Genomic DNA, 22599 nt, shown 5'->3' with positions numbered 1-22599 from the left:
CAGACCTGATGTTGAGAGCTGCAAACAAACATGTTCCACAAGCAACTGTTGACATGCTTGTCATCAATTTCACATGTGAGGGTCTACAGCCATTTGCAGTGCTAGAACAGCCATCTTTCAAAGAATTGGTTACCACATTACAACCTCAAGCCAAAGTCATCTCCAGACCCACTGTCCGTGCCAGAGTCTGTGAAGCTGCTGATCACATGAAGATGACTTTGGTTGCAGCATTGGATAAAGTCAAATTGGTTGCTACCACTACTGATTGTTGGTCAGCTCATCAGAAAAATTACCTTGGAGTCACATGCCATTGGAGGAAGAGTCCCTGGAAAGAAGATCTGCAGCACCAGCATGCAAAAGATTGAGAGGGTCTCACACATTTGACATGCTTGCTGGTGCGCTTGATGATATCCATTGCCAATACAAGATTAGAGGCAAAGTTGTAAGAACCACAACTGATAGTGGATCCAACTTTGTCAAGGCCTTCCACATGTTTGGGGCACAAAATGATGCAGATGAAGCTGAAGATGAAGCAGACCCAGAAACTATTGACCTGACTGACCATATTGACTACCATGAGGCAAGTGCAATTCTTGATGAAGACTCTGGTTTGGAGTATCAACTCCCGCCTCATCAGCGATGTGCATGTCACCTGCTAAACCTTGTGGCAACATCTGATGCTGCCCTAGCAGAGAGCATGAATGAAACCTACAAGAGGCTCTCCCGTGCAAGCTTTGCAAAATGCCAGGCCATTTGGAACAAAACTCATTTGGCTAATGAAGTGGTAGAGGACAAGTGTGAACTACAGATCATTCGTCCCAATGCAACACAATGGAATTCAACCTACCTTGCCATTGAAAGGATAATACGCATCATTGATGAGAAGGGGGAAAATGCCATCAGGAGCATTTGTGAGGAGTTCAAGGTGAAAATGTGAGTAAAATTGGACACCTACCAATATGGTTGCAAATTTTGTGAATTTTCCTTAATGGATGGTTAAAAACGTGAGCAGACTCTTAATATTAAATCAGAAGATCCCTATTATAGTCATGGTGGGTTTTGTTGTTGTGTCTTACAGGTTGAGTCCTGCAGAAGTTGCATTCCTTAGGGAGTACTGTACCACCATGAAGCCACTGGTGAAAGCTTCAAACATTCTTCAGTCTGAGTCCACTTCCTTTATGGGATGGCTCCTGCCAGTAATCCAACAACTACTGTCCAAACTTATCAGGCTGGAGACATCAAGCAAGACATGTGTGCCACTCATCAGGGTGATCCGAAGGGCCAGCTCTGTTCTAGGATGCCCTCTGGACCCAGTGGAGGTGGTGAGTGACAGGAGAATGGCGGCTAAGCTGTCATCCCTGTTGGACAACGTCTCCCACCCCATGCAGCAGACTGTGACAGCACTGAGCAGCTCCTTCAGTGGGAGACTGCGGCACCCACGGTGTGGGACGGAGAGATTTCGCAGGTCTTTCCTCCCCACTGCTGTCAGACTCCACAACAAAGACTTTAACTGAACAAACACACACATCCACACATGTGCAATAACACTAAGTGCAATAATCTCTTCTGGCATCGTTGTATTTTACTCAGTTGTATATAGCATTCGTATTCTATTTTTATCTTATTGTATATTTTTATTCTATTTTATTCTACTGTATATAGTATATTATTTTATTCTATTCTGTACAGCTGTGTACTGTATTTATTCTTATTGTATTCTAATTTTTGCGTCATAACTTTTGCACTGTCCACTTCCTGCTGTGACAAAACAAATTTCCCACATGTGGGACTAATAAAGGTTATCTTATCTTATCTTATCTTATCTTATCTTATCTTATCAGAGCCCTGCAAAATGGCCTTCAAAAGCGTTTTGGAGCGATGATGGAGGATCCAGAGTTGGCTGCAGCTGCAGTCCTCTTACCCAAGTTCAAGACTTCCTGGACTGACAGAGCAGATGTAACAGAGGCTGGTAAGGATTCATGTGATCCCATTTTTGTGTATTTTTACATTTGAACACATGCTTAAGTGAGTATTTCACCTAATACATTGTAAGCTATTGATGGTCTGTCCTGAATACTAAACAATCCTTTTTGAGAATTTGCCGTTTTTAAATTTGTGTTCAGGAATAATCACTGAAATTTAAATAACAAAATTGTGTTATCTACTTACAATTACAGCCTTGACATACATCAAACAACATCTTGAAACGACAGAGCATGAGAGTGAGGATCAGCAAAGAGAGTCATCTGATGAAGATGAATTCTTCTCCAGACCAATCTCCAGAAGGCTGCAAAGTGCAGTTGAGCTTGATGGTTACCTTGCTTGTGCCACAGACACCATGGAGCTGCTGCACTCCTTCTCAGGTATCAAAAACCTCTCTCTTAAACTGAACACAGCTCTGCCTGCTTCTGCTGCGTGTGAACGACTTTTTAGCTGTGCTGGTCTACTCTTCACAGCCAAACCAAGTTGGATTGCCTCTGTTAATTTAGAAAACCAGCTCTTGCTGAAACTGAACAAAAGGTTCAAGTGTGACAGAAATGCTAAGAGTTTAAGACACTCACCTGCCTGTTGTTCAGTGTATGGGGAAAAGTTTAAACGGTTCTACGCATGTTCAGAAACATATTTGTCATTGTTTTAACAAACAAAATTCCTTCTTTTATATCTACATTTATTTACAAAACAAGTTACCTTTCTATACCTTGTTCATCTGAGAAATGTGCTTTGAACATAAATATTTATACTGGTGAATCGAGTTGAATGCCTGCTATTGACGACAGAATAAAACATCAGTCTGTTAAAAAGTAATTAATACTCTGAGTAGTTTTTGAGAAGAGTACTTTGTACTTTTACTCAAGTATTTTTTTAACACCAGTACTTTTACTTGTAATTGAGTACAATTTAACCAGTGTAACAGTACTTGTACTTGAGTACAAATTCTGAGTACAGCAGGTGGATGAGGGAAAGGGGAGGAAGGAGGAGGAGAGACCCGCGGACCGGCCGCGTCTCGTATTGAAAAGGAACCCGATTTGTCCCGGACTTCAGCTTGAATGAAAAACAAATACACAAAGCTGGAGTTCTTCTGTGTCTTTACGTGGCCAGCTGCCTCTTCTTCTCCCATTCTCTCTCCCTCTCTCTCCTGTTGCTACTTAAATCATGAAACTGATCAATGATCAGCTGATCGCTTTTCTCTTGGAGATACTATATAGCTCATGCTTACGGAGCCCCTCTGATGACATCCTCCAAAAAATTAATAGATTGTGGTGACAAAATACTACTTCCTGCCCTCGAAATAGTATAAGTGCCCACGAAATACTTATTTGTGGCCACAAAATACTATTTCGAGGGCACGAAATAACGTGCGCACGAAATGCTAATTTGTGGGCGCGAATTGGGTATAACGTGGCAACGAATTACGCATTTGTGGCAACAAATAGATGACGTGCGCACATCATATTGATACATTGGACAGCTGTGTAGAGACATAAGCATAAGAGTAGGCTAAACCTGTACAACATGGCCAGAGACAGTATGATTGAGTTTTATTTTTGTCATGGTCTGCGTGGCAGACCTTGGGTGTGTGGGGAAGGAGGACCCAAAATGCGTTTATTTACAGTGGAGTAAACAATACACAATAATAGGTCTAGGTCCCTCAGACCCAGATCCCTGACAATTTTAGGCTGGGAATGAGCTACACATGCATTTTGAAAAGCCTGGCACTGAAAGGAACCATTATTATGGAGAGACAGTTAAACAGGATATTAAGAGCCCAGTTGCATTGCAGATGTAAGTACGACCCGGACGTTGGGATAGATTCTATTGTCAACCAACTGCAAGGGCCTGGGAAGGATCACGGTTATTGGTCAAGTGTTTCGTGCTCACAAATAAGCATTTCGTGCGCACGTTATACCCATTTCGTGGCCACGAAGTAGTATTTTGTGGCCACAATTTATTTATTTTTTGGACCATGTCATCAGAGGGGCTCCGTACATGCTAATATCACATCTTCACATTTTTTTTAGAGGTAACAATAACTTTGCATTCTCGCTACTCAGCATGCTCTAAAACAGGTATATGTTAGCAATGACAACATTTAACAAATGTTTTTAAAATTCTAGCCGTGCTAATTAGCCTTAGGATTGGTTGAGGTCTGTGAAAGCCTTTGGAACAAAATCAGTCTTGTAAAGCTCACTATTTTCCAGCTGAGCCTATAGCACATTTGTTAAAGTCAGTCCGGATTGTACAGCTTCTAATCAGAAACAATTAAAGTTTGTTTCTTTTTTTCTGCTCATCAATCTTTTTCTGTAACCAGGATACCTGGAAAGTCTTAAATAACTCATGTTAAAATGTTGCAGTGCTGTAGAGTGGGGTCATGTTAACAATCCATTCAAACTTGTGGTCTTCAAGGTCAACTTTATCAACTTAATCTAGAAACTATCATTCCTACAACTGTGCTGTGTATATGTCACAACATATAGCAGGAACCTATAAACGTAACTGACCTTTGACCTCTCCTTCAAGAAGGTACATGTAATGTCTACAGTGATTAGACATACTTAATAAAACAGTGTGGGGCACAGAGTATTGTTGTGCATCAGTGTGGAACATGTCAGTAACACTGAGGGTTACACACACTTTGCCAGGTACACCTGTTCACCTGCTCGTTAAACACAAATGTCTAGTGAACCAATCAGACGTCAGCAAATTAAAGTATTTAAGCATACAGACATGTTCATGATGACCTGCTGAAGGTCAAAGCAAGTATCAGAATGGGGGAAAGAGATTGCGTGGTTGTTGGTGCCAGATGGGCTGGTCTGAGTATTTCAGAAACTGCTCATCCAATGAGCTCACAAAATTATCTCTACAGTTTACAGACTGTAGTGGCAATCCAACCAGCAAAAGGCCACCTGAGGGAATTTGAAGTATTTCCAACTCATCCTGGTGATGAGGTCAAACACAACCAGTACTTTTAACATTTTATCAATTATTTACCAATTTAAAAAACAACTTGTGGTAACTTATTTTTAATTTTGCTGCAGACAAGTTGAATGAATGCTTACTGGATCTAGAACACCATTTAGATCATAACAGCTCCTGATCAGGATGAATTTCATTTTCAAATCAAATTTCATGTCGCAGTTTCACAATTTTGTAACATATTATTTCAAAGCTTGCTTATGGGCTTGTTTTGGAGCAGACCAACAGTCAGGCTCGTCTTCACCCTTACTGTCAGACTCTGAATTGATGGTTCTGCTATATCTCACCTGGCTGAGCTCTTGTAATTATTTTGTGATAAAACTTTTTCTATTTTGAGATGAAGATTCAAGTGGAAATCTTTGTGTGTCTGTCTCTCTCCCTTGGTTTCTGTAGAGGTACAGTGTGGGGGCGCCTGGATAAATGTTAAACAGAAGCTAGATGTAGTGTTCCTCCACTGTCCATTAAGGATATGAGGAAAAGAAATGGTCAAGAACAAAGTGTATGGTGTATTTATAAAAGAAAATGGCTTTTAAATTGTATACCAAAACCACCACCAGAAAGTCAACTACAACTTGTTACATAATCATCATGACTGTTGTATCAGTTTAACAGTTTATGGGTTGACTTCTTTCAGTTCATTCACTGTTTACATCATGAAGGAAAAAGAAGGCAACAGGCTGAGAAATGAAGCTGTTGTGTGTCTTTGTGGCCACACGGGGGCAGTGCTGCATAAATAGTAGAATCTCTTCCTGGACACTTTTTCTAGACCTCTTTTTAAATGACTAATAAAGACAACAACAAAATGAATTACATCAGGATCTGATATGGTTTTGTTTTTTTGTTGAGCTTTATATATTTCAGAATGCCTAGAGTTTGTTTGTTTCCCATGTTTTGTGATACAGAACATCTCCTCTCAGACGGCTGTTGTCTCATAATGGGTCATTACCTGGTCTGATGGGGTGTTTGTTCCATTTATAAATCAAGTGATTGATTTGTGAAATGAGAGATGGCCTCTGACCTGCTGACTGGTGTCTGATCTTCTCTGCTCCCCTCAAATTTGACAACTACTCAGCTGATGTGATGGTGGACAGGAAGTCACTAAACCTGGGACTCTGGAAACACATTTCTAGGGATAGAAAAGTTAATGTAGATCGTTTCAGGGGATAAATATGAAATGATCGATTTGGTGATTATACTAATATAGTAAGAAAATAATGTATGAAAAAATGATTTTTTATCTATACACTTAAGCAACGACCAGAGTCTTAGAATTGCGCTTTCACCAGGTTTTACTTGACTGAACAACAGAACTTCTCTGTCTCCTTTATAAGGGGTCACATCCTGAGTTACACAATGAGTCTTTCAAATGTGTGCGATAACCCACTGCATGTGTAGTCGTGCTGAGACCGCGTGGTCTTACTTTTATTACCCCTTGATTCAGCTGTGACCTGCTTATCAAGTCTTTTTACAAGTACATCATAATTATCTGCTCTGTGCAGACATAAGTTGAGCAATGGTTTAACAAACTTTCCCATCAAAAACATGAAGGTTTAGCTTTAAGCTTATTTGTCCAAACAACAAAGGATAAACTGCCAGCACCTGGACTGAAACAGAACATAGTAGTGTTGGATGTAAGTAAAGGAAATACAAGTATAACTGTGACTATGGAACAAATCTCCTTCAATGTTAAACCTTAATGTTAACCTGATTGTGTTTATTAGAAAAATCATCCATTACAGTGTCTGTGATTGCTTCACATAGTTAACTCTGGTTGTCTGTGGGTTTGTGTCAAACTTGGAGTGAACAAAAGCATGAAAACTGTGGAAGATGCAGACTGTGAAAGTCTAGTTTATTTCATGAATACAATTATTTTTTACAGTCGCTAGAACAAAGTAGCGTACTGTTAGAGTTTGTATTGTTGATTGTCATTTATGCTTAGAAATATTTAACCATAGATGCTTAGAGGTGTATAATCAATTGTGTAGTGATAAGTTGTGTGATCTTTAACAGGCTACAGAGGCTTGGTGTGCATTCCACACCTACATCCTGGGAGCATGAGAGAGGTCATACCTTCTCTTATTGTTTTATGGTAGGATTAACGTAATTACGTCTGCTTTTTGTGTATAAATGAACTGCTGGACTTCCTTACTGTGTTATCTAGGATGAGGGGGGGTCTACCCTCTTCCTTTTTTTTTTTTTTTTTTTTTTTTTTTTTAAATGACATCAGAAACAGCAGTATGTGACATTACGTGATGGCAGAGCTTCAGTTCATCCTTTGTCTTTTTTTTTTTTTTTTTTTAATAAATAGGACAGGGGGAATGAATGAGAGAAAGAGGGGGAGAGAAAGAAAGAAAACCAAAGGGGAGAAGAGACTGTGAGAAGGGGGGGGAAGAGAGAGAAAAAAAAAAAAGAACTCCTGGGTCACCTGTATGGAGAAAAACAAAAAAAAAACAAAAAAAACAAACAGAGGAGACAGCAAACAACAAAGAGCAACATAATAATAGAGAAAACAAAGCACCATCACAATAAACTAGCTAGTCATAGATATCAATATTTACTAAATAATAAACGATATTGTGCAGCACGCAAGATAGACAGCGCACAGTGTGCTTTGAGGCAGCAGCCAAGAAAGCTTTAGTCCGCGTCTGTGAATACCCATGTGTGCATACCTGTGTGGATCAGCATGCTTGCATTCCAAAGGTTTCTCCATGTAATGATCTGCTAGGGAGTGTGGGGGGGCCACAGCCCCGTCCTCCAGGGTGTGAAGCGGGTATGGAGGAGATCAAAACTCCAGACATCCAGAGGCCCCCAGAACACAAGAGACCATGGAAGACCAACAGAGGGGCAGCCGCGCCACTGTTCCAGTAAGAGCTGAGGAGAGTCCCAGATGAGGGCTCGCCCAGCAGCCGCGGAGCAGAAGTCAGGGGGAGTTGCAGTGACGCGCCCGTGAGCTCCGCCGGCCCCCAGCTGCGCCTGAGTGACCGAGCCCCAGGCCGAGAGGCCGGGGGCACCCCACCTCCGAAGGGGCCCGAGCGAGCCCCAGGCCCCAGGCCCCGACAAGCGGCCGCCAAGGAGTGAGCCGGTGTGTACCCGGACGCCCACCCCCAGATACAAAGAACCACCAACACACCGACACCTGAGGGAGTCCGCCACCGGCAGGGGAAGTGGTGGTGGGTGGAGATAGGCCTCCAAACCTTGGAGGGCCTGAGGTGTCCCCAGAGAGGGGTTGTCTGATACCCAACCTGACATATAGACACAGACATACGGGCACACACAGACACAAACATCCATTCCCACCCTCATGCTCTCATATGCACTCACTCCACACTCAACCAACGTGGAGACAGACATAAAGAGACGCTGTACACACAATCACACTCCCCAAGCGTACTCTACAAACCGGGTCTAGGTACCCTTGTCCCTGGAGGGGGGAATTGCACCCAGACCCAGGTGGTGTTACCCTTTTCCCTGCGGTGGGGAGAGGCAGACCACCCCGACTCCGCAGCAGCAGGGAGGCCCCACACCACAGACCGCAGTCGGACGGCCAACTCCTCCTACTACCCCTCCCGTTCCAGCAGGCCGCAGAGAATGGGGGTGGGAGAAGACTCCAAACCTCCCTCCACCCGCTCATTGTAGTGTTGATGCATATGTGTTCTAAGGTGCAATTAAAACCCAGGAGGGCATGGAGGTACCTGCCAAGGAGCAGCAGGTAAGCGCATAGTCCCTCCTGCTAGCCCTCAATGACTAAGTGTATTTAAAATTGAGAGGTGGGCAACGACGTCAGGGGTGAGGTGTACACCCTGATGGTATTTTTGACTCCGTGATTGTGCCCACCCCCAAGATCCTATATGTATGTGTAATGAGAGTGTGAATAATGTGAATGTCTAAGTTGTGGGATAAAATTGAGGCAGAGGCAGCCAGAAGGGGACAGGGGGGGGGGGGGTAGCCTCCTCTGCACCCTGGTGACATACCCCTACTCCAAGGCCCTGCATGTGTGAGTGGTTGTGGAGGAGCGGGAAGAGGGAGGCAGCTGGAGATGGGGAGGGAAGGAAGGGAGGGGCAGGTAACCCCTCCCTGGGGCCAGCTCCCCCGCTGACCCCAGTAGGCACTCCCACCCTTCGCGACCCGCCAGGGAAGGGGGGCCCAGGCCCATCAGACCGGGGCCCAGTGCAGTAGCGCCCTCCGGCTCCACAGAGCCCTGGATAGTCCACCCAACCCCACCACAGAGAAAACTGCACCCACCCCACCATCCACACATCTTCCAGACTACATAAGACGGTAAACGCCCAGGCTGAGATCTTCCTCCACCTCTCCTGTAGAAGAAAGCTCCTGCAAGATGTGACCATCCCCCCCCACCAGTTGAAGAGCCCCCCAGGCGGCTCGACGCACCGGCGGCACCCTGCTCCAGGGCCGGGCACCCATGCACCCACCCGCCCACAACCCCGGCAACACACCAACCAGGACCCAAGCCCCCGAGGCCCGGCCCGGGCCCCAGCCCAGAGACGGAGCGCCCCCAGAACCTCACGCCCATCCCGGACCCACCCAGGGGCAGCCAGGTTGCCAGGTCAGTAACCCACGTCCGTCAGCACAGACCCTCCCCTAGCCCCGCTGCACGCAGCCGCGAGGAAACAGTCACCTGAGAGCCAACAGAGCCCCCATCCGGACGTGACCGCTACCCCGGGTTGAGCCCCCCAAGGAAGATGCCTCCGGGGAACCCCCCGACGCCCTAAGCCTGTCCCTACCCCCTCACCAATCACAACAGTGAAGGCGGGACCAAACTATGACCCCCCACCCCCACTAGGTGATGGAGCTGATAAAAGGGGCCCAGAGCAATTGATCTAATGTGGTGGCAGAGGCTGTGTCAAGACTAATGTAATCTAATAGATAATTTCTATATTGGTTAGAATTAAGATTATTTTTATTTTTCCAGTTCATGAGGACTGTTTTCTTGGCTATGCATAGGGCAGTGAAGATCATATGGGCTATATTCTTTTCTGAAGTGACATTATCTAAGCTGCCCAGTAAACACACTAAGGGGGAAGTTGGAATGTTACATTTCAGACACTTTGATAAGTCTTCACATATCTCGCGCCAAAACTTTTGCACTGGTGGACAGAACCAAAGAGCGTGGATGTAATTGTCTGGTGTATTGCCTTGACAGTGTGAGCAGTTGTTGGAAGATGTAAAGCCCATCTTGAACATCCGATGACCTGTATAGTGCACTCTATGAAGTATTTTGTATTGTATTAATTGCAGACTGGGATTTTTAATTAGTTTAAAAGTTTTTAAGCAAATCTGAGACCAGAAGTTTTGGTCTAGGTTGACTGATAAATCTGCTTCCCACTTTGCAGTAGGAAGGGATATTGATTCATCTAATTTAGAAAGTGTTCTGTATATTTTAGATAATAATTTGGGGGATTTAAGAGTAAGAAAATGTGCCGCACTTAGTGGTGTTTGTAATTCAACTTGACTGAGGTTAAATTTCTTTTTTACTATGGATTTAATTTGTTGATATTCTAAAAACCTTGTCTTGTTGATCCCATATTGTTCAACTAGTCTGTCAAATGGAATAAATTCTGTTCCCTCTAATATATGTTCTAAGTATTTAATTCCTTTACAACTCCATTCTGGGAAATTAATCATATTATTGTTTTGTAATATGTCAGGGTTATTCCAGACAGGTGTACGTTTGCATGGGATTAATGAAGACTCCGTTATTTTTAGAAACTCCCACCATGCTGTTAGAGAAAAGCTGATGTTGATACTTTTAAAGCATTCATGTCTTTTGATGTTTGAGCTAATAAATGGTAGGTCTGAAATCTCTAGATCCTTGCATAGTGCCTGTTCAACATCTAGCCAGGGCTCAACTAAGAAGGTATGTTTTAACCATTCTGAGATGAACTGAAGCCTGTTGGCTAAGAAGTATTGGTGAAAATTAGGCAGATCTAATCCTCCTCTATCCTTGGTTCTTTGTAGCGTTTTTAAGCTAATACGCGGGGGTTTATCTTTCCAAAGGAATTTGGAAATATATGAATCCAGAGATCTGAACCAATCTTGTGATGGTTTGTTAGGGATCATCAAAAATAAGTAATTTATTTTTGGCAAGATCATCATTTTTATAGTGGCGACCCTTCCCATGAGTGATATGGGTAAAGATTTCCATCTAGTCAGATCGCCTTCTACTTTCTTTAGAAGTGGGATGTGGTTTAGTTTAGTTAAGTCTGAAAGCTTAGGAGAGACATTAATACCTAAATATTTAATATTTCCGGATTGCAGTGGGGCAGAGGAAGAATTATGGAAGGAGCAGTTAATGGGGAGAACTGTAGATTTTGGCCAGTTAATTGAATAATCTGAAACTCTTGAAAACCAGTTTATTAAAGTAATTACCTCAGAGAGGTTGGTTTGTGTGTTTTGCAGAAAAAGCAACACATCATCCGCATAGAGACTGATTTTATGTTCTATGTTCTTACATTTTATGCCCTTAATTGTTGTAGCCTGTCTAAATGCTGCTGCTAGAGGTTCGATAAAAATTGCAAAAAGTGAAGGGGAGAGTGGGCATCCCTGTCTGGTGCCCCTCAGGAGACAGATGCTGGAGGATGTCTGGTCATTTGTTCTGATACGAGCCGTTGGGGAATTGTCTACCCTCTTCCTGACCAAGGATGTTTGCTTGTGTGCTTTTATGACCCTTTGATCAGCAGTACCCGACACACACACACACACACACACACACACACACACACACACACACACACACACACACACACACACACACACAGGCAAGGTACTCTTTGTGTGTATGTAGACGTCACATGTTAATGAACCTATGCATATTCATGTAACCTCAATAAAAGGACAGTGGTACGGGAGAACGGACGAGAGCAACTGGGGTCAAGTGAAGGAACGGCACTCTGTCCGGTCTCTCCCGTGCACGAGTAACATGAAGAACTTTGCCTATTTGTGTCTTGCTTAGCAGTGTAATTATATTGTCTTCAACGTTCCAGCGGATGGGTTCAAGCTACAAACCTATCACGTACATTCATGATAAAGTAAATACCACAACACAACATGGACAGTAAGAAGTAAACTGAATTGTCTTAGAACTTATTATATTCTTTAAGCTTAAAAGCAACACCCAGGATTAGACTGTTTGTGTTTTAAGCCTTTTATTCAAAGCTAGTATGTGTCAACACTTCTTTCTGCCAGCAGCATTATTGAAGTGACACTTTAACGACACTTTACCTGCTGATGCTTCACATCACAATCTTTATGACGAAAAAGCTCAGATGTCTGTGCTGTCACTTGTTATGAAAATGGACAGAACCTGGGCTCAGGCTTCCTCTTCTTCTTTCCTTCCTCTTTAATAATAACCATAGATCAGTAAAATAGCCATATTTTTAAACAAATGATTGTGATGAAGAGAATTTTTTTTCCAGTGTGCATGAACTCAAAATCTTTTAAGTTTAAATCTTTTTTGTTTACCAACAACTGGGCAAATCCAAACTTGATGTACCAGGTCAACTCAGCTCCTGTCTTGACCTCCCCTCTGCCGAGCGTACACACACACACACACACACACACACACACACACACACACACACACACACACACACACACACACACACACACACTGTATCATCATAAATGCCATGATATCTTTCTTGTTCAAATAGTTTATTCACTTAACAAAGAGGTAGCTCGGAAACTCAGTAAGAAGGAGGAAAAATAGTTTAAGGACACTTTCTCAAATAAAGAGGATTTCATCATCTTTCTGTTCATAATACAGGCTAAATAAAAGAAGAGATACATCAGAAACAAATCAGTAGATGCAGAAATTATAGAGTCAAACTCTTTTCAGCTGTAGAGGTACACTTCATGTACTCATTAGCCTACAGTTCAAATGCCTGTGTTAGGGTGCATTGTTTCAGTTTCATTAAGTCTTCTTGCAGTTACATGATAATTATTATGCTGGAGTGATCAAAGCTCATAAACATCTGAGTTACACAATGAGTCTTTCAAATGTGTGGAATATCCCAGCTGTAACCTTTGCTTTCAGTTTGGTTAAATTCATCATTCAGATCACAGACTAAACAACAAGTACAGTAGGTCTTCCACTCCACAATTAAAAATAGCAACACTCATGTAAGGCTTTATTCTCCATAGAGTCAACATTAAGCAACATTAAATAACGGATCTTTCATCTGAAATAATTACAGTTTGTATAAATTTACACTGAAGACCAAAATACACACACATACATAAAACCCATAAATCACTAAAACCTATTAAAACACATGGAAAATTACCTCATTTGTTGTGCTATTCAAAGATGTGTATGTGTGTGTATTCAGGCCAAGTCATAAAGAAAACAATAGAGGTCAATATACTTTATGTTCTACAGTCGCTGCAGATTAATTAAATATAGTGGAAACCTGAAGATCCTAGGTATAGTAGTTTGTGGGAAATAAATACAGTGAAGTGACCATTTAGCTCTTGTGGCATGAAACTGCTTAGTGCATTATTATTTGCATTTCTACAATATGATATTTGTTTAATAATTGATTTAGTGCATAAAATAGTTGATAAATAAAATGTTAAATATCTAATCATCATATCAAAAATCATATATTTGGAGGGAGTGTCTTTGACACATGCTGACTGCATTCTTCTTATAACCAGAACAGGAAGTGAGATCAGAGGAGAACAAGAGTGAGCAGTTTGGTGAAAGGAACAGGAAGGATGAAGAAGAGGTGAACATCCACACAGTTTAAAAGGAGACATCATGGCACAATAAGAGCACAAGCTCTAAGATGAAGACTGGTAATGATTAAAAACTGCACTAAATAGTATCATTCTGTGACTTCACACTTTAGGTAGTGCATAACATTTACCACTTTATATTAATTTTACTATATGTTTAAATAAATAAAAACAAATAACTTTAAAAGGTGCTGTTATTGAGTGAAAACTCAAAAGACTTCAGGGCTGTTGTAAGCCCTGTATGCTTCAAGATCCTAGCAACGCCCTCGCCAGCAGCAGCAAACTGATATGGACCAGTTTATGCCTTTTATTCGGTTGTAAACTCTGATATACTTTTATAATTAACCTTTGGGTGACTGCACAAAGACTGAGAGGGGATGACAGAGAGGGAGACAGATGGAGGAACTCAGCACATATAAGAAACGGGTAAGAGTGGACATGAAGTCAAAGTCAGGGACATGTCCGATAATAAAGACCTTCCACCTGGCTACATATATGTCACTTCTGCTTTGCCCACATTCATCTATGGTGATCGCTCATAACTAAGCAGGGTGCTATGCTCTTATCAAACGACGCCTTTAAAATAATTATTACAAGAATATATTTTTCGTTATTGTTTTAGTTGAATATAAAATGTTTGTGTGTGATTGTCAGTACAAAGAGGAAGCGCGGACAGAGAGACTGGAACTAACAGAGATCAGGTGGATTTTTCACACAATCTACATGCATTAAATGGATGCGTTGTGTGCTTTTCAGTAGCACTCTGCTATTAATGTGAATAATAGCATTTAGCAGCATTCACATCACTGTAAACTTGAACAGGATGAATGCTACTATACTGATGTGACAGACTACAAATCTGTTCTCCACTCTCTGAATTGGTGTACATGAGTCTCTGTGCTGAGTCTGCTCAACAAAGTGTTTGGGTTTGCATGAATTCAAAAGCTGCCATTTAAAACCAGCTCTATTACCAGTTTGCTTCTTGTGCAGGTGGAGTCGCAGGGGGATTTTGAACTGTCTGTATTGTATAATGGTACTTTAAATACTTGATGATTTGGTGGACTGGCCTCTATGTGGTTAAGAGACTGAAACAATGCCGTGCAGGTTTCTCCTCTGATCTGCTTTTTCTTAAACTGTTTTTGAAATTTACTGGTCAACATGACTGTGCCATTGCATCGGGTTTTAAACTAAAGTGACCACCGTAAAGCTGATGTATTATATTAAAATCTGTTATTCTTAGGCACTGCTGTAGGTCATCCAAAAATTACATTTCTTTTGAAGGCAACACTAAAAGCATGACATTAAGACTGAGCTGAGCCCTCCTAAAGGTTTGATGCTGGAGTCGCCCCTGATTGAGTGCTTCTCACACATTTATGATTTTGAACAATTTACAGAAAATAATATCAACAGTAAGTACTTTTAAAGATTTAACATATAATAATAGTTGCTAAATTCATGCAAGTCAAATAACTGATTGATCAACTACAGAAACAAAATTGTACTTCATGTGTTTCATGAGCACAAATCTTCATCTGTAAAATAACAACTAAAGATGTCAGATATTTGTAGTGAAGTTAAATGTACCAATTTCCACTTAGAAGCAGCGGAGAAGAAGCCACAAATGTGATGGAAAGACCAAATAAAATAAAATAAAGTACAAATTCCTTACATTTGTACTTTACTGTAGTAATTGTACTTAATATCATCTGGCAAAAAGGACCCAACAACCTTCATGCAAACTTCACAGTTTCTGAACAACTGAATGATCTACTTGATGCCTGAAACTACATTGAAAACACACATGACATATTTATATTTTAACAATCGAAAGTTCACATGTAGAAACAATTCACACCGAAGCAGTTTCTTGCAGAGCGGACTGTTTATTTTGAATGTTATTTTAATTTTATTATTTTCCATTACTCCGTGTAATGACTTGATTTATCCAACCAATGTAAGAGCAGACCTTCAGAGAAATAGTTGGTCCGGTACAGGCAGGTTCACAACCACCAACATGCACACCATGAATCTTGTTGTTTTTGGCCATCACTCCACCACCAGAATCACCCTGAGAGAGAAAACATAAATATTTTGTACCAAAACATCTGATAATGATACAGATAAAATGTTGGCAGCATGGTAACTCACCTTACATATGTCCACTCGAGGTTCTTTGTAACACATCGTGTTTCCATTTGGCCATAAGAATGCTGAATTACATGGATGGAGGTTAAGCTCACACTCAACAACATGCATCTTTGCACACTGGAGATGAGGCGGTTCATCAGGGACTAGAGAAAAAAGGAAAATAACAAATGCTACTGCATGTTTCATGCAAGGAAATCAGATATTGAAAGAAACATGCTTTGCCTCGTTTCTGGAACAAAATGTGTTCTTTAAAAGAAGCTGAGCAGCATTTAAAAAGGAGGGAAATTGACAGTATATCCACAAAAAAATGAAATAAATACTTTATGTCATCACAGTTTTCAAATAAAATGAAAAAGTAACTATAACAGGCACACAAGACAAAATCAAAGTATAATATAAACTAAAAAATTGTGAAATAATCAAAACAATACTGGTCTTACGTTTGTTGTAGTTTACATCAACCGTATAGCCACCATGGCCTGCAATCTGAATGACATCCATCCTACAAATTAAAAAATAAATAAAATTCCATCTCCATGTCTGCAGGCTGAGTATTTCCAGTTCACTCTAAGTCAGCTAATCTTTTCAGATTCAAACATTTTATTAAAACATTACATTTCCTTCCATTTCCTCATGCTCGTGTTTTATTGTCAGTTATTATAGATCATGGATGTAGCTCCTAAGCAGGTACCTAAAATCAAAACCAGAACCCTCTGCTCAATATTCAAGTCTCAGTTACATTATTGTTAATAAAGAAGCTCTGCAGTCACTAATGGGGGTTTGTAACTTCAAAAGCATGATGTCATTTTGTTCATAGACTACAGATGTTGCTACATTTTTTTGCTCTTCCTGGAAGTTTAAAAAACCAACCAACTAAACAAGAAAAATACATATTATGTCAACATATTCCAGAATTCAAACTTTACACTTAAAAGGTTACTCAAAACTCACTTTTTGCGACGTGTACATTTAGGGAAGACAACAGGCTTAATCTTATTCTCTGGTGGGTCGATTTTCAGAAGCATGATGTCATGTTTTCCTGTTTGGTCCTCAAAGATTTTGTGATCAATAATTGTCACCATTCTTCCTGGACCTGGATGAATTCCTACATATGCAGACATAGTCCTAAACAATGGAAATGGTAAAAGAACAAAATACCAGTAATGATTTTTGTCTCTGGACTGGTTTTTTTAAAATATGTGAAACAGTCATTTCTCACCATCCAGGTTGATCTTTCCAGCAGTGAGCTGCAGTTAGAACCCACTGGCTGTGGATCAGAGAGCCACCACATAGATGATGGTAATGTGTTCCATGGGTCAGAGTTATGTGCACGTGATACAGACGATCATTTTTCTCACAGCTATGGTCGTGAAAGATTCTCTTGTGCAAATCCACCTCTGTGCACACCGTGAAACCTGAGAGAAGAGTAATATACTTACAGATGGTTGGCTTACCACCTGAACAACATATTGTGCAGCAACTATACTCGCAGTCCCAATTGTTCTGTTTCACAAACTCTTTGCCTTTTTCAGTGATATAGATGCAAAGCTCAGTGACAGTTATTTATTTGCTTCAGTAGCTCATTAGGGTCTGTCTCAAACTTTTTATAAAAGCAGTATAAAAAAAGCATGAAACATCAGTTGTTCAGTTAATGTGATATTGGCTCACTTGATATAACAATTTCTTTTCTTTTATTTGTCTTGTACATATCGTTATTGCACTTCCATAAGTGACAACATTGAACACTGATGTTTGACAGAAACGAATCCACAATGTCTCATTCACTCAGTACAAAACCTTGAGGCTGTTTTCCTGCCTTAGTGAACAAAGATATGAAATGCTATTTGATTATGAGTAAGCTCAAAATGAAGTTCATTGTTCTGTGACATACAGCTGTCTTACAGCCTTAAAACTTTTTGTGTGGGCCTCTTTCAGTGGTCACTTATTGCACTCTTAGTTGTTAATACTCAATATTCAGTTTTTCCCCATGCAGGTTAATCAGTCATGTTTGCATGGTTGTAAAATAAACATATTCATTGTTAATTATTGATAATCAATAAGTACATAACCTAAGAAGTTGTTTCACTTCCTCCTGGATCATATCTTGATATTGTTACCTTTTTAATAATAGCACAACTTTAATCATTTGAATTCTTTCACCTCAGGTGTCTATTTCCAAATCCACTCTAAGCTTCTTCAGAGCGGTTGGTGTGTGTGTGTCCAGGTGGCAAAGACCTTAAGGTCAGATTTGTGATATTTGGCTGTATAAATTAAAATATGCATACTATGTGATGTGATTGCAGAGAGATTCAGATGGTGCAAGAGGAGATTTAATGGTTCATTACCTGGACACAATTTAAACTACCATTTATCACAACTAGCTTGTAGCAGTATTTCTCTCTTTCTCTTTCTTTCCCACACATGCATGAGCGTGCAGTGGCGTGTGAGCACCTACAGAGTTAGTTTTTTGAATATATTTCAAATATGGACCCAAATGCAGAACTCAGGAGACAAAGGATGAACTCAAAGATCAGCTTCAATGCAGTAGCAAAAAATACAAAAACACAGTGGCAGGGCAGCAGCAGGGAAACTGGATACTAGCAAAACCAGGGAAACACTGAGGAAGGAAACAATACAGAGAGGGAGGACACAGCAACCAATTAAGACAAACTGAGGGAGTAAATACACAAGGAGCTCAGGACAAACAGGAGACACCTGGGAGGGCAGCTGAAGCTAAATAAGAAAACGAGACAAGCGACGTAAAACTAAATAAAAACCACAAGAGACAACAGACTAACACAATAAGTAACTTGGTGTGCAAGAACAGAAACACAGACGTGACACAGAACGCAGGACAATGGAGGAAAATAAACTCACTGAACTATTTTTACAAATTACAAAAGGAGATAGTCTGAGAAATAAGCTCGAGGCTACAAAATTCAAAGTAACCAGAACAAACTAAGCATAAAGATGAAAGGTGAAAATTTAAATCACAAATAAACTAAGAAACAAATTGAAACTATTTAATAATAACAGCAGTATCTTGGGCTACGTCCACACGTACCCGGGTACTTTTGAAAACGCAGATTTTTCTATGCGTTTGCACCTTTCGTCCACACGTAAACGGCGTTTTCGGTCACTGAAAACAGAGATTTTTAAAAGCTCCAGCCAGGGTGGATATTTTTGAAAACTCAGTTTTTGCGTTTACGTGTGGACGAGAAAAACGGAGAAAACGCAGCGTCAAAGGTGTGCGCATTTTTTGACGTCACACTGTGCGCCAGGTTATTGTTTCGGTGAAATTTATTTCTACAATGGCGGACTTACACAAAATACCATTACTGTTCATTTTACTCTCTGCAGTGTTTAAATGCTTACACAGTTACTGTCCCTCCACACATAGGACTCAGTTCTGCTTCTATGCGCCATCTTTGTTTACTCTTGCCCACCAAGGCTGACTTCTGATTGGCCAACATTTCTACACGGATAGGAATATAGCGCCATCTGCTGCTTTGGCATGTTCCTAGCAGCATTTTCCTTCGTTTTTGTGGACGGGATTTTTTTAAAAAATGAAAAATCTCCGTTTTCAAAAACACCCGTGTACGTGTGGACGTAGCCTTGTTTTGTGTTTCTAGCTTCTAGGGATTCTAGAAGTGGAAAAATGTACTTGATGGAAGGGAAGAGCAGTCATGCTGTCAAAATGTAAAGTAAAACATGAGTTGAATCTATTAATTTACACACTTTTCTTATTTGCCTTTCCATCATACTGTATCATAATGTGCTATTTCTTCTCTGCTGTGCTGAATTTCACAATAGAAGACGACCATTTGGCAGCCACTGTGCAGAGCTGTGGCCCAACTCCAAATGTGACCAGAGCTCTTATCCATCCATTTAGTGGGTTTATCAGCAGTGATCAGTCCCATAGATATGGGCTAGTCGGGCTTTCTACACCTGCTAGTCAGTTCAGAAGGTTGTTATCATCCATTCAGATGGAGGATCACTAACAGGAGGATGGGAAGACTCCAGAATCCATTCTCACTGATCTCCGGTGGATACGGCAGTGTTTACAAGTGAGATGATTTAAAGCATTTATAGAGTGACTATAAAAAGTCAGCGAGTGTCAGTAATCACTCAGTCAGTGTTGGGAAAGTTACCTTTAAAATGTATTCCACTACAAATGACAGAATACATGCCCCAAGCTGTAGTTTGTAATGTATCCCATTAAGTTACTCAATGTGAGTAACGTATTCTGAATACTTTCAATTACTTAATATATTAAAAGTCTAAAGAGCTCGGAAAGAAAAGCGTCTGGACTTCTTTAAGCTGCTTGAAAACGTTTCACCTCTCATCCGAGAACATCTTCAAGTAACTTAAAGAGGTCCAGACGCTTTTCTTTCCAAGCTTGTTAGACTACGATGACCTGATGACTGAGAACCTTCACAGACTTAATATAAGAGCTTTGAGATGCATTTGTAGATATTATTACGTGTTTTACAGTCTTTATGGTGCTAGCTTAAAGTTACGGTGTAAAGGTTAGCTTATATTGTGGTAAAGCTGTTACTATTTAAATGGTGTCTAGACAGAAATATTAACTCCTGTTATAACTAAGTTGCTAAGTTACTAGTTAATGAAGTTACCAGTAACATGGTTAATCGCATCCACAGATTCACAGTAAAGATCCCGATTAGCTTCAATGGATCTATAATAAATTTCTGCTAGTTCTAGCGCTTCATTTAAACCGTATGATACTCATACTTACCCAGAGTCAGTGTAAAATAAAATTCTACCTGAGTCTGACTCCTTTAATCCTGCATGACAAACTTCAGGATGCAGGTTTATTGACCCTCTTTCCTGCTGGCACACCTGTGACACCTGAGAGTCAGCTAGAAACTTACAGGAATGTTTACATCATGCAAAGACTGATAGACTCTGTAATACTGTAAATGATCAGTAACTTAGGTTAATACTAAACATTTGTGCCTCTCTGTCTGTGCTGAACCATTTAGAATCAGGTTTTGAGTCAGGCTGCATTGAGTGTGGGACTTAAAAGCATTAGGCTTGAAGATGGTATGAAAATCTCTACTTACCTTCTACGCTATATTTTTGTTACTGATTTATTAATACATTTTACATTGTTTCTTTTGTTTATCAGTAGAGAGAACACAGATTTCAGAGGCGCAAAGAGAAGCACTGTTGCTTCATACTTAATACTTTAAAGCTGCATTAGGGGAAGACAAGAAGCAGAAGTACTTCCAGGCACAGCCACAGTGAGGGAGCAGACACCTTACACTGAGTTCAGAGAAGTCAGAATTTCAAGAAGCGTCTGAAACAGCTCAGGTTTGGAAAGAAGCCTTTTATGTTGGGTGTTATAAAAAATATACACATATTTATAATAACAACTATAATATTATTATAAATAGTAGTTATTCTCTTATTATTATAAATAAATATCAAACATTTCAGTTGATTTTCTATCACATATATTGTGTTAGCCCTGTGATAAACTGGCAGCCTGTCCTGCTTTTGCCCTGTGGCAGCTTCAACCTCCCACTGTCACGATCCTGGGTCTTTTGACACAGCGTTTTAAGTTTTAGTTTATTTTTGATGTTTATGGTTTATTTTTAAGTTCATTAGGTTATCTAAGCTCATTTGTTTATTTAGATTCCTCTTGTGTCTTCTACCCCTGTGTTTTAGTCTCCCTTTGCCCTCTTATGTTATCAAGTTTATATTGTCTTGTCTGCGTCTCATGTTTCCTGTTTTACTTTGAAGGTCTGTGTCCTATGTCAGTGTAGTCAGCGTTGCTTCCTTTGTCTCGTTATGTCAGACTAGTGTCAGCTGTTTCCCCATGTGTTTCCACTCCCCCCTAATCATGTGTATTTATTCTGTGTGTTTCTGTTCATTCTTTGTCAGGTTGTCTGTTGTTCCATGTCTCCTGGATTTTCCATGTTTATGTTTTTGCAACGTTCAAGGTTTTGTTCTTTGCATTTTGTGTTTAGCATTTAGTTTTCCCAGTTTAGTTCTAGTTAGGTTCTTTCTTGTGTGCATCTGCCTTTTGTTTTTGTACTCTTTTATCAGCCACATTAAACAGCTCGCTTTTAACCTGACCGTGTTTTACCCAGCAGACATTTATTTCAGTGACTCTTTTGAATTTAACGGACTTTGGATTATTTCCTGTGCAGGAGGAGGAGAAGGAGGCTATTCGGGCTCAGATGACCCGGATAGCCACGGCTAACCCAAGGTTTCTGGATTTTCTTGCCTGATGATTTAAAGAACTTTGTTACTGCCTCAACCTCAGTAGTAATATAAAGGCACTTTTTTAACTAGTTTAGGAGCATTTCACTTTTCTTTTGTGCTCTGAAAGACACAGAGGCTAATAGTTTTTAAAACAGAGTACCACAAACAACATGTATCCCTTTAGAAATAAACTTTTCTTGCGATACTTCTAAAAACCACATTCTTAACTAGCCACAATAGCACTGTATCGACCCCCCAATGTTCCTTTAATACAACCTATAATTGTCTAGTAGCCACACAAACGCACTGCAACAGTAAGACTTGATGATTAGACAGAGGGGGTTACAGGTAGGGCCCCAACAGTCAGCAAAACAAGTCATAAAACAATAAAAGCTGCACACTTATCAAGAGCATCCCAGCACACACATCCCAACTGTAGTTCCATAGTTTTTCACCTTTTTTCTTTACAAACTGCTCCTTTATCTAACA

The 22599-nt window shown here is 40.5% G+C and overlaps 2 protein-coding genes across 5 annotated transcripts; one reads left to right on the top strand and one right to left on the bottom strand.

Annotated features, from left to right (window-relative positions):
- Positions 1-193: 193 nt before the first annotated feature.
- LOC146707209 (uncharacterized) lies at positions 194-18638 on the top strand. 4 transcript variants are annotated; one of them, XM_085458523.1, is made up of 5 exons: positions 194-933; positions 1079-1322; positions 1842-1969; positions 2178-2363; positions 13651-14319. In XM_085458523.1, exons 1-3 carry the CDS (start codon positions 305-307, stop codon positions 1944-1946), a joined length of 978 nt encoding a protein of 325 aa, XP_085314649.1. In that variant the 5' UTR covers positions 194-304; the 3' UTR covers positions 1947-1969; positions 2178-2363; positions 13651-14319. The 4 variants fall into 4 exon arrangements, with proteins under 4 accessions (XP_085314649.1, XP_085314648.1, XP_085314650.1 ...); XM_085458522.1 differs by lacking the exon at positions 13651-14319 and adding an exon at positions 18183-18638 and having other exon boundaries at positions 1079-1969; XM_085458524.1 differs by having other exon boundaries at positions 1079-1969; positions 13651-14325.
- Positions 15612-17155, bottom strand: LOC146707210 (serine protease 1-like). Its single transcript, XM_085458539.1, has 5 exons — positions 17099-17155; positions 16831-17004; positions 16320-16381; positions 15880-16022; positions 15612-15799 (listed from the first exon to the last, which is right to left on the bottom strand). The coding sequence occupies exons 2-5, from the start codon at positions 16998-17000 to the stop codon at positions 15641-15643; spliced, it is 534 nt and encodes a 177-aa protein (XP_085314665.1). The 5' UTR covers positions 17001-17004; positions 17099-17155; the 3' UTR covers positions 15612-15640.
- Positions 18639-22599: the final 3961 nt, after the last annotated feature.

The sequence above is a fragment of the Copadichromis virginalis genome, linkage group LG6 (assembly GCF_057382275.1).
Source record: "Copadichromis virginalis isolate Kocher_CV1m ecotype Utaka linkage group LG6, C_Virginalis_male_GT1.1, whole genome shotgun sequence".
NCBI classification, from domain to species: Eukaryota; Metazoa; Chordata; class Actinopteri; order Cichliformes; family Cichlidae; genus Copadichromis; species Copadichromis virginalis.
This window is presented reverse-complemented; position numbering and strand designations above follow the sequence as displayed.